This window comes from Pteropus vampyrus, unplaced genomic scaffold (genome assembly GCF_000151845.1).
Source record: "Pteropus vampyrus isolate Shadow unplaced genomic scaffold, Pvam_2.0 Scaffold217, whole genome shotgun sequence".
Lineage (NCBI taxonomy): Eukaryota > Metazoa > Chordata > Mammalia > Chiroptera > Pteropodidae > Pteropus > Pteropus vampyrus.
Window position 1 is genome coordinate 2024299 of NW_011888998.1, and position 17021 is coordinate 2041319.

A 17021-nucleotide genomic window follows, 5' to 3' on the forward strand; every position below is an offset into this window, starting at 1 on the left:
TGTGCAAGTGAACTACACCCACTACCAACCAGTATAAGTCGGTCCTACTGCAATTCACAATAGTACTAAAAAGTTTTTATGAGCTTCTAAGTCTTTTTAAAAGCTTCTAAGTTTTTTGTGTTGTTTTTTTTTTATGTTTCATGAATAACTCAGCAAGTTAGAAGATCGTTATTATAGAGAAGAAACTTAAATAGAATAAAGACATTGTCTCGAATTATTGAATAATCTACTCCATGCACTGTCTATTATAACCTTTCAGCACTGTATATTTGGTTGAAAACAGTTCTGGTGTAGTAGGGTCTTACTGAATAAGCAAAGAGAGTGACCGTAAATATTTAACACAGGAAATCTGAGACAACCAACCAGTATTAAGAAAAGAAGAAATACATGGAATCTCATTGGATTTCCTTAATAAATATTTTTAGAAATAATTTTACATTATTGCCATTTTTTATATTTTTAAAGTTTTTGCAGCCCAAGGTTGAACACCTATGTTGTAATGATTACACATGGAAATGTTTTGGGGAATTGCCTGTTGTTTTTTCTATCTTTCTCTGACATTGTCCCAGGGGTTCACATGAAATTGCTTTAAACTACTTATATCACCATTTCTCTTTCCAATCCATCCTCTATTGCCCATTGCCTATGGGGAATACATGATCTCCAAAGCCTTTTAAGATCCTATGGACTAAATCACACCCCAACACGCGATAGCGTTTCAAGACAGAGACCTATGTGTCTGTGATACGCCCACCACCCACTCCATGACACGGGAGCTACATTAGCAATGCGCACAGAAGACCCAGTTCCTTGCGTTCACATCGTGCTTCCTCATTTTCTCCACTTTGCCATCTCTAATTTGCCTCGCTGTGTTATTCCTACTTCAATTAAGGTTATTTCCCTCTTTCTCTTTTTATATGCAAGTATATCTTGTCTGTTATTACTTACCTAACATTAATCTTTATTCTAGTATTTACTCCCTACTACTTTTTTTTTTTAGATTGCATAATGTCTCTAGTCTTCTATTTCTCTTAAATTTCGAATTTAAGTGGGTGCAAGCAATCTGCCTATTTCATTTATGTTTTCTGGTCTTGCCTGAGCATTTATATATTGAGAGACATTGTGTTTTATTATAAATTATTCTTTCCTCTTCTTTTTTTATGATTAGCTTTATTTGCGTTTTTAAAAATGATGTATGTAGATTGGTCATATCATCTATAAACTTCATTTCAGGATAGAGGGGACATTACAAAGGGGATCCTGGCTCTAATGGGGTTGAGAACCACTGCCCTACGATGGGATAAAGGATGTTAGGAATGATCTTACACTCTTCAGGCCCACAGAGGAAAGAAAGGATGCATCCGCGTCTACACAGCTGGTGAGCAGACTAGAACCAGGCTTCCTCTATAGTCCAGCCCTACCCCAAGTCCAAATTCACTTTCATCTTCCATAGCTCAACCTGACGGTCCAAAGCTGGCCCCCGCTGGGGAAAAAGAGGTCGATGACTTTTGTGTCTAACTCCCCTAGGGGGCTTTTGCCCTGGATTTAACCCAATCTGGCTCTCCCCTGAGACTAGGAGCAACAGGTTTCACTCAGTTGTTTGTCGCCCCCTAGGGTTATAGCACAAAACAAGCGAACTACTTACAAGATGAATTTTGTACTTTTCCAAAGAAACAGATTCCAACTCTTCCCTCACCCTCCATTAAACCCAGCAAAGAACCTAGGTACCTCTAGGTCCCAGTTCTTTAATATTTAGTCCAAATTTTGCGGATGAGAAAGAAGCAGCTGAACTCAACCTCAGGGCTTGGGGTGGGGGATAGAGGGGTCAGGTGGGCAACGCCTGTGGGTGGCCAATGTGTGGAGGGGCAGTGCCTTCTGGGAAAAAAAACAGAAGAGAACCTGTGACTTTAAGCAGCTCTGTGTGTGTGTGTGTGTGTGTGTGTGTGTGTGTGTGTGCGTGCGTGTGTGCGTGTGTGCGTGTGTGTGTGTGTGTGTGTGTGTGAGAAAGTGTGGGGAAAGTTAATGATTTATAAGAGGTTCATTTCACAACTTACCAAGGGTCAGCTTCCCCTGAGCATATACAAGCTCAGTCTTCTCTACAACTCACGCCTGGCCAGCTTCAACCCCGGAAGATCCCCCAGGCAGCCTGCGGCATGATCTCCATCACTGAATGGCAGAGTGAGTGCAATGGGCCCAGCTGCAGAGGGGCTAGGCTGGAATGGGGTGTCCAGGCTAGGTGAGGGACAAGATGATGCCCTCCCCAGCTGAGATCACTTTCTGGGGAACTGTGAGGTGACCTCTGGAGCCAATGGCCTGGAGCTGCTGTGTTGGCATCCTCCACGCAGCAGGGCAACAGCTGGGTGTGGCTTTTCTGCCTTCCGGGAGTAAGGGATTCGGATTGTTCAGGGCCCCTAGGTAACCCAAGGCTGGTGCCCGGGGGAACTGGCAAATTTACCACTCAAGCTGGTGCCTTTCCCATTCAGGGTTCTTAGACCTGGAAAGCTGCAAACATGGACCCAGGAGGCTGCTGCCCATTCAGACATCTTTCCCTCACAAATTTTCAGGGTCTCCTATGGCCCTGGGTCCCTTCTTGACAGAAACTAAACTCCACTCCACTTCCCATTCAGTGAACAAATTTGTCTCCTCTGTGTGCCAAGCACTGTGTTAGGCATAGAGTATACAACAGTGAATAAAACAGACATATACCTAGTCTACCATCTAGAGTGGGGGATTAACAGATAAAGAAGTCAGTATGTAGTATGTCAGGTGGTGATACATCCTTTGGACAAAAATAAAACAGGTAAGGATGCTAGGGAGTATGAGGCAGGAGGGGTTACCATTTTGTACAGAGCTGTCAGAAAAAAGCTTCACTGAGAGGGGGCCTTTTATACAGAGACCCACAGGAAGTAGAAGGAAAAAGCCATGCCGCTATCTGGAGGGGGAAAATGTTCTAGGAAGAGAAGAGAGCCAGGGCAGAGGCCTCGAGGCATTGGCCTACTTGCTGTGTCTGAAGAATGAGGAGGCTGGTTTTGATGGAGGGAAGTGGGCAGAGGGGAATGTAGGAGGAGTTTAGTCATGGAGGCCGCTGAGAGACCAGACTGTATAAGAACTCTGGTTTTATCTCCATAAGATGGGAAACCACTGGCGGGTTTTTGTGCAAAGAAGTGATACAACCTATTTATATTTTTAAAAGATCACTCTGGATGTTGGGTCGAGAATGGATTGTAGTGGGGTAAGGTCAGCAATAGGGAGACTAGTTCTGAGGTGACAGATGGTGGAGGAGACCAGCATGGTAGCAGTGAACTGGTGGGAAGTGGTCAATGCTGGATCCGTTTTGAGAAATTTGCTGAAAGGATTTACTGATGGATTCGATGTGCAGTGTGAGAGAATGAAGTCAAGAATGATTCCAATATTTTTAGTCTGAGCAATTAGAAGGGTTGAGTAGGGGGAGGCAGGAGCCGGGTTACACACACGTTGAGTTTGCAATGTTAATAGACATCCAGACAGGATGTCAAGTAGGTGGCCAGGCAAGTAAATCTGGGACGGAGGGAGAAATTTTGGAGTTGCCAGCATATAGATGATATTTAAAACCATAAGAGTCTGTGAGATCACCTGGGGCACAGTTTCTCAGCCTCCCTACTACTGACATTTGGGGGCAGCGTAATTCTTTGTTGTGGGGTATGTCCTGTGCATTATAGGATTTTAGTAGCATCTCCGGCCTCTACACACTAGAAACCAGTAGCACACTTCCACACTCAACTGTGACAGTCTTCAGACATTAACAAATGTATCCTGAGGATCAAAATCACCTCGTCCCTCCCACCCCCCAACTCATTCCCCCAGATGAGAACAACTGACCTTACCTTAATATTCTTAAAAATATAGAGAAGTAGTGCCTGAGCCCAGTGGCGAGTCAACATTTTATTAAACTAAAATGTGCTAAGTCTTATGAAGAATGTGCTAAATCCTGTTAGAGAAAGAAAGAAATGAAGGAACAAGATTTGAGTCAAGGAATGGAGAGTGAACCAGGTTTCCTGAAGAACTGACATTGGGTTAAGACCTGAAAGATGAATATGCTTTAGGCAGATAATGAGTGGGAGGGAACTGCCCAGTCAAAGGCCCTGAGGCAGGTGCATTACGGAAGGTGCATTACAGAAACAAGGATGTAGTTTGAGTGTGGCAGGTAAGCGGGACAATGGCAGGAGATGAAGTTGGACCAGCAGGCCTAGGCCCCCTTATACAGGGCCCGTGAGCAGAGGAATGGATGGGAGGACGCTGTTTCATCTAAGCCCAGTGGGAAGCCATGAAGGATTCTGTGCTGTGCATGAATATGGTTGGATCGTATGTTTTCCAAGATGCCTGCCTGCCGTGTGAAGAAGGGAGAAGAGGGTGGCGGGAGTGAAGCGGAGACTAACAGGAGAAGGTTAGAGGGTTCCAGAACAAAGATGAAGGTGGCTTGGAATTAAGGGGTAAGAGTGGAGAAAAACGGGCAGCTTTCATGATACATGGGAAGAAGAAGCAATAAAACTTAGCTGTGGCTTCACCAAGGGAGCGGTGAGGAGGCTCAGTGACGGCTCCTGGACTTTTGCTACAAGCTGCCGGGCAGGTGGTGACATTTTTATTCATTTGGGGAAAACCAAGAGAGGTACAAGTTTAAGAAAAGAATATCAATAGGGCAGTTTGGACCTGCTGAATTTAAGATGCCTCGACGAGAGAAAACCAGGCAGATACGCTAAGCAGGCAGTTGGATATGAGTTTTAGAAGCTCAAAGAGAAGCCTGGGGTATATAAATAATAATAAATTTCATATATTAAAGATAAATATCAACATCGTCCACACAGAAGTGATATTTAAGGACATGGAAATATGTGTGAAAATAGGATGAGAAGTGAACTTGGACCAAAGTCTTGAACAATTCAAATCCCAAGAGGAGCTGGCAAAGGAGACGGGAGAAGGATAATCAGAACAGCAGGAAGAAAATCAACGTGCTGTCATGGAATCCAAGAGACAAGATATTTCAAGGAGGGAGCGGCCACCTGCTAACAGATGAGGGCTGACACCTGTCCATTGGATGTGGGAACATGGACGTCACAGATGGCCAAAGCAAGAACAACTTCTGCGGAGGAGCGTGGGGCAGAAAGTAGACTGGACTGGGTTGGTTAAAGGCACTTTTTCCAGAGCCAGACGACCAGAATCAAACCCTGGTTCTGCCAGCTGCTGACTGTGTGACCCAGGCAAGTGACTTGATCGCTCAGTGTTTCAGTACTGTTTGTGAAATGGGGCTAACAGCATACCTACCTCACAGGCAGTTATGAAAATGCAATGAGTTAATAAGAATTAACAGTGCATAGACTGTGCCTGGCACTGTGTGCTCATTCGTGTTAGTGGTGGTTCTATTAATCACTACTGTTAATTTTGAAAAGTAAAAGAAGGCTCTTTCTCTCCCCATTTTCCTCCTTCCTCTTCCTGAGCAATCCAGTCCTAAAGCCATTAGGTAGAAAGTGGGTGGGGGTGGGGTGCCCAAAGCAGGTGTCAGAGCCCTAGCCAGGTGGAAGGGGGTTTACTCTGGGGTTGGCCTGGTGCCAACGCAGGGCGAGGAGAGTATCCTGGCAGTGTCAGCGCAGGGGGTGGAAAGGAACTTTATACTGGAGGAGGCTGGCAGCCACCACCTTAATCAAGTGGTCAAAGAAACATCATCAGTAATGGGCCAAATTAAAATCACATGTGGCTTAATCGATGCAATGAGAAGAACACAGCATCAAATCTTGCTCGTATTTCTGCATAACCAGTATCTAGTCATGAGCAAATATCAGACAAGCCTAAGTAGAGGGACAGCTACAAAATAACTGGCCCAAATCTTCAAAAGTGTCAAGGTTAGGTCAAGGAAAGACTGAAGAACTGTTCCAGACACCAGAGACTAAAGAGACACAGACACCAGATGCTACACGTGATTCTCGACCGGATGCTTTTGCTACAAATTAAATTACTGGGACAACTGATGAAACTTAAATGAGGTCTAACTTTAGATGGTAGTAGTGTATCAGAGTTAATTTTCTGACTTTGATGCTTGTATCCTGGCTACATAGGAGAATAAAGGAAAACTACACTAAAGTATTCAGGAGTGCTGAGGTAGCCCATGGCAACTACTCTGAAATGGCTCAGGAAAAAAATTCTTTGTACTGTACTTGTGACTTTTCTATTCATTTGAAAGAGAGAGAGAGAGAGAGAGAGAGAGAGAGAAATGAATGAATGGTATTCCAAGGCTCTCTACACAGCCTCGGGCCAAAAGTACCTGTTCACTTGCTCCAAGAGATACTGCTTTCCTTTCTGGAGCAAGAAAGATATTGAACCTGACTTCAGTTAACGCGAGCTAAAGAGTGGGAGTCAGGGTAGCCTGGCTGTGGGCTCTTCTTGGCAGCTGCTCTGGAGCTGCAGAATGGGGGACTAAAGCCTGCCATACCAGGGAGCCCTAAACCTGGTCTGTTTCTGAGGTCTGGAGAAGTCTTAGCTTCTCACTATGTGGTGCCCTGGAGATCCGGGCCTCCCTGAAGAGTGACCAGAGCCACCCCCCGCCCCTGAGATCTCAGCTGGAGTCTATGACATCCCTGGCCCATCTCCAGCAGGGGCCGCGGTGCCCCTATGTCTGGATCCTGGGGACCGTGGGCTGTGGGCACTTCTGTCACTCCTGGTGACATGCCCCACCACCCCTGCCTTCTGTGTCACACTGGCGCTCCTGAGAAGGACTTCGGGAGCAACCCCATGACTGAAATCGCTGAGCTACTCTGCAAGTGGGAGGCCTAGGAAGATCTGAGGCTCGTGTGTGAGAAACAGCTTCTGATCCTTTCCGGTGAGGTTTTGTGTCCACCCTAGATTTTTTCCACTGAACACTAGTAACACTAAGCATGGCCCATAAAGAAGACTGTGCCCATTACAGGAAAATTCTGGAGTAGTACTAGCCCTTGAAGAAGAGTGTGGAACAAGTTGGAAAAGTAATAACTGGCAAATCACTGTTGCAGGAAAGTTAGGAGAAAAGATACAAAGTGTGAATTCAAGAGAGACCGTTCTTAAGTGTTTACAGGATGGACATATGAATATTTTAACAAAACAAATGAAAATCCAATAAAATGTTTACATTGTGTTTCCACACAAAATCAACTACTAAAGGAGTTAGAGGAAGAGAGTGAATAGTCAGAACTGGAATCAATGACATGTTTTTATGGCAGGTCCGAGCTAAGACCAGATATTTTTACAACAGGCATAAAATCTTGAAATATCTTTGTCATGCAGATGAAAGAATATGGTTGTGGTCTTCCTCTACAATAGCCCAGCCTATCTAAAATCACCATGACAAAGTAGATGTACTTCTAGATCCTCAACATAGTTTCTCTGAGGGTAGAGAAATAACACAGTTTGAAAGGACAGAATGCGAACTTCGTAATGACCCAAGGGGGCGGTACTGCAGGGCATAGGCTCTAAGAGATTGAATTCAGGCCTTGCTAGGAGGCGTAAATAGGAAACAAGCCCCAATGGATCACAGAGGTGGATTGGAATCAGGGGAGTCAGCCATCAGTACAAAATGGATTCTGGGAGGTTGGGCCACATGTTGACAGAAATGATGTTCCAATGGGTCCTAACAGAACCTCGCTCTGCTGAAAGAGAGACCCAGTAAGACTAGCATTTTTCTGGACTATAAATTGAGTGAGGTTTCAGTCTATAATTTGAATGATAAATCTAATCTCTATATTTTGAACGATTCTTTTTAAAATGCCCTTTGGCCTTCCTTCTGTTCTGGAACTGGTCCTAATCCTCTTAAACTCTGTGTGGTAACAGATTATGAAAGATTAGCTACCCAGAAGATGGTTCGAAATGCGTTTCATTTTCTTGCACTTGTAAATATAACTCAGTAAGTCTAATCACAATAATTTTGTCTTCGTTTTGTTTTGTTTTTACAGTTCTGCCTCTTAATAGCTAGACAACATTTTACAACTATCTGTAAAAGCATGGCAGTAGCACTAATTTTATAGAGCTCGTGAGGGCCAATTCTAAGATATTAGTTAACAAATTCAGTAAAATTTTTCTCTTTAAAAATTACTTGTGACATAATTAATTATTAATTAAAAGTACTCGTTTTTTAAAAATCAAACCAACTTCAAATTTTAAAAATTAAGCCATTTTAAATGAAGTTACGCACGTTGTAGCTTAAAAGATACTTTTTGCTTTATCTTTAAGAAATATTCATGCCATATCCCTATCCACCATACCATTTACAATAAAAAAATAATAAGGCATTCTAGCTACATTAAGTAAATAAAATACGTTGCAAAACTGTATGTACAAATAAACTTGAAGTTGTACAACCTCATCAGTAATTTTTAAAATAGACACAACACAATTCCATTTATAATAGCATCAAAAAGAGTAAAATACTCAGGAATAAACTTAACCAAGAAGGCAAAAGACATGTACAGGCATAGCTTGAAAATAATGCAGGTTTGGTTTCAGACCCCTGCAATAAAGCAAACAGTAATCTTTTTGCTGGTGGAAGGTTTTATGTTCAATTTGTGAAAAACATAACATCTGTGAAGCACATTGAAATGAGGTATGTCTACACACTGAAAACTAATAATGTTGCTGAAAGAAATTTTAAAAGATACATATAAATAGAAAGACATCCTGTGTTCATGGCTTGAAAGATTTAATATTGTTAAGGTGTCAATACCACTCAAAGCAATCCATAGATTCAATGCAATCTCTTTCAAAATCACAATGATTTTTTTTTTTTTTTGGCAGAATAAAAAAAATCCATCCTAAAATTCATTTAGAATCTCAAGGGATCTCTAATAATCAAAGAAATCCTGGAAATAAAAAAAAAATTGGAGGTTTCATACTTTCTAACTTCAAAACTTATTACAAAGCTACAGTAATCAAAACAGTATGGGATTCACATAAAGACAGGCATATAGACCAATGGAATATAATAGGAAGCCCAGGAATGAACCCTGGCCTATATGGCCAAATGATTTTCAAGAAGACCATTCAGTGGAAAAATGACAGCCCTTTCAATAAATATATTGGGAAAACTGAATATCCACAGGCAAAAGAATGAAGTCGGATCCTTACCTTACGCCATATGTAAAAATTAACTCAAAGTTAATTTTAGCTCAAAGTAAGTTATATAACTCTCAGATGAAAACACAGGAGAAAAGCTTCATGACATGGGATATGACAATGACTTCTTGGATATGATAGCAAAATACAGGCATCTAAAGAAAAAATAGATAAATTGGACTATATCAAAATTAAGAACTTCTGTGCATCAAAGCACATAACCAGCAGAGTAAAAAGGCAATCTATGAAATGGGAGAAAATATTTGCAAGTCATATATCTGATAAGAAGTCGGTATCTAGAATATATAAAGAACTCCTACAACTCGATAAGCAACAACAACAAAAAACCTGTTTAAAAAAATGGGCAAAGGACTTGAATGGACACTCCTCCAAAGAAGATATACATATGGCTAACAAGCACATGAAAAGATGCTCAATATCACTAATCATTAAGAAAATGCATATCAAAATCACAATGAGATACCACTTTACACCCATTAGAATGGATGCTATAAAAAACAAAACAAAACAAAAGAGCAAGTGTTGGCAAAGATGTGGAGAAACTGGAACCTTCGTACATTGCTGGTGGGGATGTAAAACGGTGTGACTGCTATGGAAAACAGTATTGTGGTTCCTCAAAAATTAAATATGATCCAGCAATTCCACTTCTGGGTATAAATCCAAAAGAAGTAAAAGCAAAGTCTCGAAGAGATATTTGTTCACCCATGTTCATAGAAGTGTATTTACAATAGCCAAAAGGTAGAAGCAACCCGAGTGTCCATCCACAGATGAATAAACAAAATGTAGTATATACATACAATGGAATATCATTCAGCCTTAAAAAGGAAGGAAATTCTGACTGGTACATACTACTACATGGATGAACCTTGAGGACATTGTGTTAAGTGAGTAACAAGATGACAAATACTGCATGATTCCACTTATATAAGGTACCTAGAGTCATAGAAACAGAAAGTACAATGGTGGGTACCAGGGCTGCGGGAAGGGAGGGATGAGGAGTTAGTGTTTAATGGGTACAGGGCTTCGATTTTGCAAGTTGAAGAGAGTTCTGGTTGGTGGTGACAGTAACACGACGATGTCAATGTACTTAAGACCACTAAACTGTGTGCTTCAGAATTGTTAAGATGATAAATTTTATGTGTATTTTATCACAATTTAAAATAAAACTTCAATTTAGTTCAATTTAAAATGAAGCAATACAATGAATTGTCATTTGTTGACTATCAGTGGCAAAGAAAAGTTGACAATTCCGTGTGACAGAGAGAGTTTAAGAAAAAAAGAACTTCGTGTCCTGTTATTGTTACAACTCTTCTTAAATATAAAATATTTATCACATTTCATATTTGTGCAATCTGAAATATGTATCAAAATGTCAAAAATGTTGCCCTTGACCCAACAAGGGAGCTTTAATATTCTGTACTTTTGCACTGTGCTCATTGGCTCTGAGCAAATTCCTGCAATTCAGAGAATGCCCCAAGACACAAAGCCAAAAGAAAAGACACTACAGACTGAGGCTGGGGCACTGTTAGTGTGGGTCCAACCTTTGGCAGAACTGCCTGGCCACTGTGGCTAAAATTAGGACGCTCAGGGGTGTGTGGTGAGCACCCATGGCAGCTGCTGCAGGAGGGAGGGAGGAGAAGGGAGCAGGTGTCAGCTCAGGTGTAGACTCTATGTGGAAAGATGAGCGTCCTGATTGACGACTTCTATTTTTCCAATCAAGTATGAGAGGTCAACACTGGAAAGCTTGGGACAGGGACAGTTTAGGAGAGGAAGGAGACAGTGTTAGGAGTTGTTCGGGAGGGCTAGCCTCTTGAGAAATACGCAGGACAGCTGGGTGGTTTCAAGACCTTTTGGGGCTGGTAGCCATGTGCTGTCAGTGGTCCCCTTCTACCTGAGTGTGGGTTGGGCATCAGCGGCTCCCAACTGCAAGAGGACAGGATCGCTGTGGGCAGATGGTTGTGTTCAGCCAGGGGCTCAATCCTGATCATGATTTAGATGATGCAGCCTTTGAAGCTGAGGGGAAGCTGGAAGTGGTGAGGTAGCACTAGCTACCTCGTAGGGTTGTTGTGGGGACCGAATGCCGTGATGTGAAGAACTGACTAGCAGTTTCCAGGTGCTAGATGTAGATTTGTGCACATTCTTCCCTTCCTGTCTCATCATTCCCCAAATGCACAGGAGCTGAGATTCCTGGATGAAAATGGAATCTTGCCTCTCCATCCCCCACCCCCAGAGGGCACCTGTCCAGTGGCTTTGGGGGAAAGTTCTAGCATCCCCACCTGCACTCTAGAGTCTATCCCACCACAACCTCCTCACCCATTGCAGAGCTTGGCGTGGGCACCGCCGGCTTCGGCATCTTCTTCATCTTCCTTGGAGTACTCCTGTACTTTGATTCCGTGCTCCTGGCCTTCGGAAATGTGAGTGCCCCTGCCGTGCGGACCGCTCCCACCCTACCTGGCCCCTTGCGGGGGTCAGCCCCAAGATCCTTCAAATCATGCCCATCCAGGGGTCAGGTGCCATCAAGCTCGGGCGAGCGAGGGTAGCTGGGAATGGACGGTCAGGCCCACTGGGTGGAGAATCTGAGGACCTGGGGGAGGCCCTGGGGATGCCAAGTGGAAGCAGACACTGTCCATCCATTGGAATCTCTCCAGTTAGGGATAGCGAGGTCATACGAACCTACATGACTGGGGAGGAAGATAGGGGTGTGGCAAAGTCACCATAAGACATATTTAATATGAAACAAGATCCTTGGAGGAAAGAGAGCATACCCAGTTGGAGAAGGATGAGAAGGAATTTGGAAAGGAAAATGGGTGTGGTGGTGCATAAAGCACTTCCAGGTCGATGAAACATGCTGGATGAAAGCCATAGTTGAATTTGATGGGAGCCTGGGCACTCATAAGGGATTATTAGGAGCCAAGCTGAAGACGGCGACAGGACCATACAATGGAGGGCTTGGAGCAGAATTCCACAGGCAGAGGAACCCTGACAGTTCCATGTGATTCTGGGTATGGCTGCCTAACCTATGTCAGCCTTGGTCTTCACCTTCCTAAAATGGAATCTCACTATCTGTCCTATCTTTCTTGGGAGGTGTGATGAGAAATGAAATCACACGTGAAAAAGTGCTTGGGAGCCAAGAAGTTGGGTTGAATGGGGTGAGAAACTACAGACCTTCAATGTTCTCCTTGTCCAGCCCCCTGCCTCTGGGCAGTTCTGTTCCTAACCAGCTCAAATTACTTAAGGCTCTGGGATTTTGCCACATGACTGGGTGGCAAGTCCTGCCCCATGCCTGACTGTGGCTTTGGGCCTGGCCCCTGACCCCCAGGGTCGGGAATGAGGAGGGGAACCGCTGTGTTTGTGCTCATGCCCCTCCCCTCTCCCACAGCTGCTGTTCCTGACCGGCCTCTCTCTCATCATTGGCCTGAAGAAGACTTTCTCCTTCTTCTTCCAGAGACACAAGCTCAAGGGGACCAGCTTCTTCCTGGGAGGTGTGGTCATCGTGCTCCTGCGCTGGCCCCTCCTGGGCATGTTTCTAGAAACCTATGGATTTTTTGGCCTCTTCAAGTGAGTGCAGGTCCCTTTCCCCTGGACAGGCTACTGGAGTCTCTGAGTAGCTGAGATCAGCCCACCAGGTTTGGGCAGCCCGACCAGTAGGGTGTGCACAAGCCAGACTGATCTTGCAAGAGACAGGAGCCATGGAAGGATTGAAAATGGGGAGGGACATCAGGCAAACACTTGGAAAAGTCCCTCCAACAGTAGGCTGAAGGATAGATTGGAAGAATCTGCCCATCCATCAGCAAACATTGAGCACCACCATGTGCCCAGTCACCAGGGAGGAGACACAAGGCCCACACTCAAGTCGAATGATCCAGGGGGGGAGGAAGGGCACTGGGCTCACATTTGCAGGCTCTGCACATGCACCATCATCATCTCACCTCGTCATCTCCACAACCCACTGTCCTCTATAGATGAGGAAACCAGAGCTCAGAGAAGCTGCCCCCGACTGAGTTCTCACAGGTAGCATGTCTCTGGCTCCTGGATCCACATCCCTCGTCCTGTCGCATGACAGCCTGGCCCTGGTGAAAGGCAGGGTGTGACTCAGGGAAGACGTGTAGGCACCGTCAGGGCCAGCGTGTGATCGAGAGGAAGCAGGGCTAGAGACAGGTCTTAAGGGATGGGTCTAAGAGAAGACCGGAAGGCGCTTAAGGAGAAGAAAGGAAACGATACTAGGGAAGGCGGGAGGAGGAGGGGAGACTCCAGTGTCTCTGGAGTGCTGTGGGGAGAACAGGGGTGGGATAGGGATGATCGGGGCTGGAAGAATCATAGCCATGGAATCATGGGAAGGAGCTGAGGTCAGGAAGCCCTGGGTTCCCATAGGAGCCCTCAGTCTGCTCAATGTAGCCTCGAAAATAGCCTGATTAGCCTGAATGCCAAGACCTCATAGACTTCATGTAGTGTATCCTCGAGAAATGAAATTTTCTCACGCATACACTGTCATCCATTTATTCATTTTTCAAAGTCATTTACTCAAATATATAAAAAGCACCGACTGTGTGCCCAGTGCAGGGCTAGGTCTGGGGACATGGCTCTAAACACGGAGAAACTTCTTGAGGAACTTGCAGTTCAGTAGGGAAGACAAATTCTGACAACAGTGATCATTTACTGAGGGCTTAGGATTGTGACCAGGGCCACTGCAGATTTAGTAGTTCAAACCCAAAGTCAACCTGGACAAAAACAGCAGCATTGTAAGGGCAGAAAAAAAAAAAAATCAGAGATATGAGAGACCTCAGGGATGCAGTGAACCTCAGGGAATCGCAACCCAAGGAAAGGAAAAAGCTCAGGCAGCATTCAGAGTTCCGATTCCCTCGCCCCTCCCTTCCCACGCTAACCTCCAGTGCCTCTGAGCCCTTTGAAAGATCACAACTCTGTCCCCAGCCAAGCCCTGCAGGGCGTGTTTGATGGGAATAGAGGGCTGAGGCAGGAGGGAGCTCGCCCTGCCTGGAGCCCAGAGAACCTGCAGCCGTGGTGATAACCGATTTGGGGAGGAGGAGACAGTGACAATAATAAAAACAAACATTTCTCAAGCATTTCTTTGTGTAAGGCCCTAGGATGTAGATACTATTTTTAAACACTTTTTATAGCTAGAAACAGGGCCAGAAAAATTAAAGAATTTGCCCAAGCTTATAGAGCACCAGTAACTGATAGAGCCAAGATTTGAACCTATGGAGTCTGACCCCAGGGTCTTCATTCTAACCACTCACTTCGGCTGCCTCTAAAACATCTACCACACAGAACCAAGCCTGCTCCCATTGCCCAGGGGCCTACTCTCCTGGGAGCCAAAGCTGAAGCCTTTCTGTGGACCTCAGCCTTGCTACTCCCTCTATCATCCCCTCCTAGGCCAACACTGACCCCTCTCCACCCCTCTGCTCCTAGGGGCTTTTTTCCTGTTGCCTTTGGCTTCCTGGGCAATGCCTTCAACATCCCTTTCCTGAGTTCGGTAAGTGCCTGTGGCTTGGTGGTAGGGCCTTGGAATGGGGCCTTGGTTTGAGGGGAGCACAAGGAGTTTGTAGAACTGCCCCCCAGGTGCAGTTGACCTTACCCATCTCCCCTCGTACCACCCTTCCCCGGGCTGGCCTGCCTCAGCTCCCCTTCCCCTCCCTGCTAATTCTCCATATGACAAGAGTAGATGAGGTGAGGGGACCCATAAGCAGCTGTGCCTAAAGGGCGGGGATAGAGGAAGGTGGCTATGAATAGCTCTTTATTAAAGTCAAAGAAACGAACACTCAGAGAGTCTAGGTGACCCATCCAGAAAGTGCCGGAGATTTCTGGGGAGCCATCCGTGTCTGGACCCCAGACATGGAGAGAATGTGTGACAGCCCAAGACAGCAGGAAAAGCAGGTGGCAGATCCTGTTCTCTCCTTGGGGCATGATTGGTGCAGTCGTCCCCAGTGTCTGCCCTGCCCTTTCTCTGAAGCACCTGACAGAACATAAGCTCTCCGAGAAGCCAGCGCCTTGATGCGCCTGCCAGCTGAGCACATCCCCGCAGCCCCCTCTCCATATCTGCGCTTGGCACTGCTCCCAGCTCTCAAGGCCAGCTTCGTAATAACCTAGATATTGAGTCTGCTTTCTACTCTTTGTCTGCAATAATGATTCTTGGCTCCCACAGCTGTTCCAGAGGCTTCAAGGCACCAGCTCAATGGTCTGAACAGCAGAGATGAGCTCTTTGAACATGGATCATTGGTTGAGGGGGCTGGAAAGGAAATGGGGTCACCCCCTTGAGCCCCCGCACTGCACTGACTCATCTCCCCAACACACTCAGATCTCTCCAAGTCCAGAAGGAAGGATGGAGCAGAGTGACTGACCTCAAATCCCCAAGTCAACTCAAGAGGCTGTCAGGACTGTTGGGAGTGGAGATCCAGGGTCCCACAGAGATGGCACTGGGGCTGGTATCACATCCCACCTTGTATTTACAGGAAGAAAAGCAAAGATTAAATCCGCAAGCTGTGAGTGTGTCTGTGGTTCAAAGTTAGTGTTTCCAGCCCATTAAGTCCATCTCCTGACTCAACGAGGGGCAGGCCTGCTCTCATAGGCTCATTTTATTCCTGGTATTTGAAAGTCCTGAGTGACATAATGTGTTCCAAGCCCCTGATCACAGGAGGCATTAGACAAGTGATAAGTATCAACGCTGTGTACTGGCAGGAAGTGCTTCCCAACCATTAGGGAGATGTCTGCACAGTGAAGCCACCAGGAAGAGCCTGTGCTGGGAGAGCTTCCTGTCTGCAGGTAGAGACATAGCCAGTGCCTTCAGAGAGCCACAGTCTGACAGAGGGAACGGTCTGTCCTGGGGAGCCCCTCATCCGAGAGTAAAGAGCGTTCTTGCAGGTCCAAGAAGGAAACGAGAGTCCACGGCAATGTACACATTTAGTAAATACTTTTGAGGGCCCTCTATGTCTGTACTGAGCAATGCAGTGGGTGCTGGGGGTGCAGAGGGAAGGAGCCTTCATAGTGGGGTACATAGCAATTACAAAATGCTGTGATCACAGGTGCTACAGACACAAAGGTGGGGCCCTGGAAGCTTCGGATAAGCTTCCCCCTGGAAGTCACTCCTCCGCCTCAGAGGTCCCTTAGCATTTCCCAGGTGCATCCACCTCCTAGGGGTAGCATTGTATTCCGCCTTCCTAGCCAGCTGCTAACAGGCCTGTCTCACCCATCTGACCATTCTATTTACCTGAAGACCCTGAGCTGAAAGTGCTCAGCAACTGTTTAGGGGAAAAAGGGAAGAAGGAAGGAAGGAAAAAAAGGAGAGAACTCCCACTCCAGTCACAGATCACAGCCGAGGAGTCCCCTTGAGACCCAAGGCCAGCTGGCCAGAGGTGGAAGCACACAGGGGACAGGAGCCCCTGGGTCCGGCTGTGCCTTCCCCTCGCCCTCCTCCCCTTCATCATGCTCCCTTCACACTGTGTGTGTGTCCAGGGCTCTTGTCCGGAGGGAGAACATTTCGCACTATCCCCCTCCCCCCCTCCTCAAAGAGTCCATTTCTACATTGTTTGGGGGCAGAATGGGTCTTTCGCTGAGTGAGTCTGAGGGGAAAGCGGGTGAGGAGGAGGGAAAGAACTAGGAATCAGAAAGAAAGGCAGCTTTGGAGGGCTTCTGAAGGGGAAGGAAGAGGCCGATTCTAGTCATAAGAGCCGGGAGACGGGAGATGGCGGTTTGTGCTCTCTGAGGGGATCTAAGGAGGAGGGAGAGGGAGGCAGAGGGGGACCTATGCCTGAGACGTCACTCTGGGCTTTATAAAAGGGACACAATCAGAGAGCCAGCAAGAGTGAGCCCAGGAGCCCAGCTCCCCTCCCTCCGGGTGTTCACCCAGCCAAGTAGTGTCATCTCCAGAGACCCTGCGG

At 45.9% G+C, this 17021-nt stretch overlaps 1 protein-coding gene across 1 annotated transcript; it reads left to right on the plus strand.

The window, feature by feature from the left end:
* The first annotated feature begins 2143 nt into the window (after positions 1 to 2143).
* Positions 2144 to 15630, plus strand: GOLT1A (golgi transport 1A). The gene is made up of 5 exons (XM_011373025.2): positions 2144 to 2178; positions 11452 to 11543; positions 12509 to 12687; positions 14557 to 14620; positions 15290 to 15630. The coding sequence occupies exons 1-5, from the start codon at positions 2154 to 2156 to the stop codon at positions 15326 to 15328; spliced, it is 399 nt and encodes a 132-aa protein (XP_011371327.1). The 5' UTR covers positions 2144 to 2153; the 3' UTR covers positions 15329 to 15630.
* The last annotated feature ends 1391 nt before the right edge of the window (positions 15631 to 17021 follow it).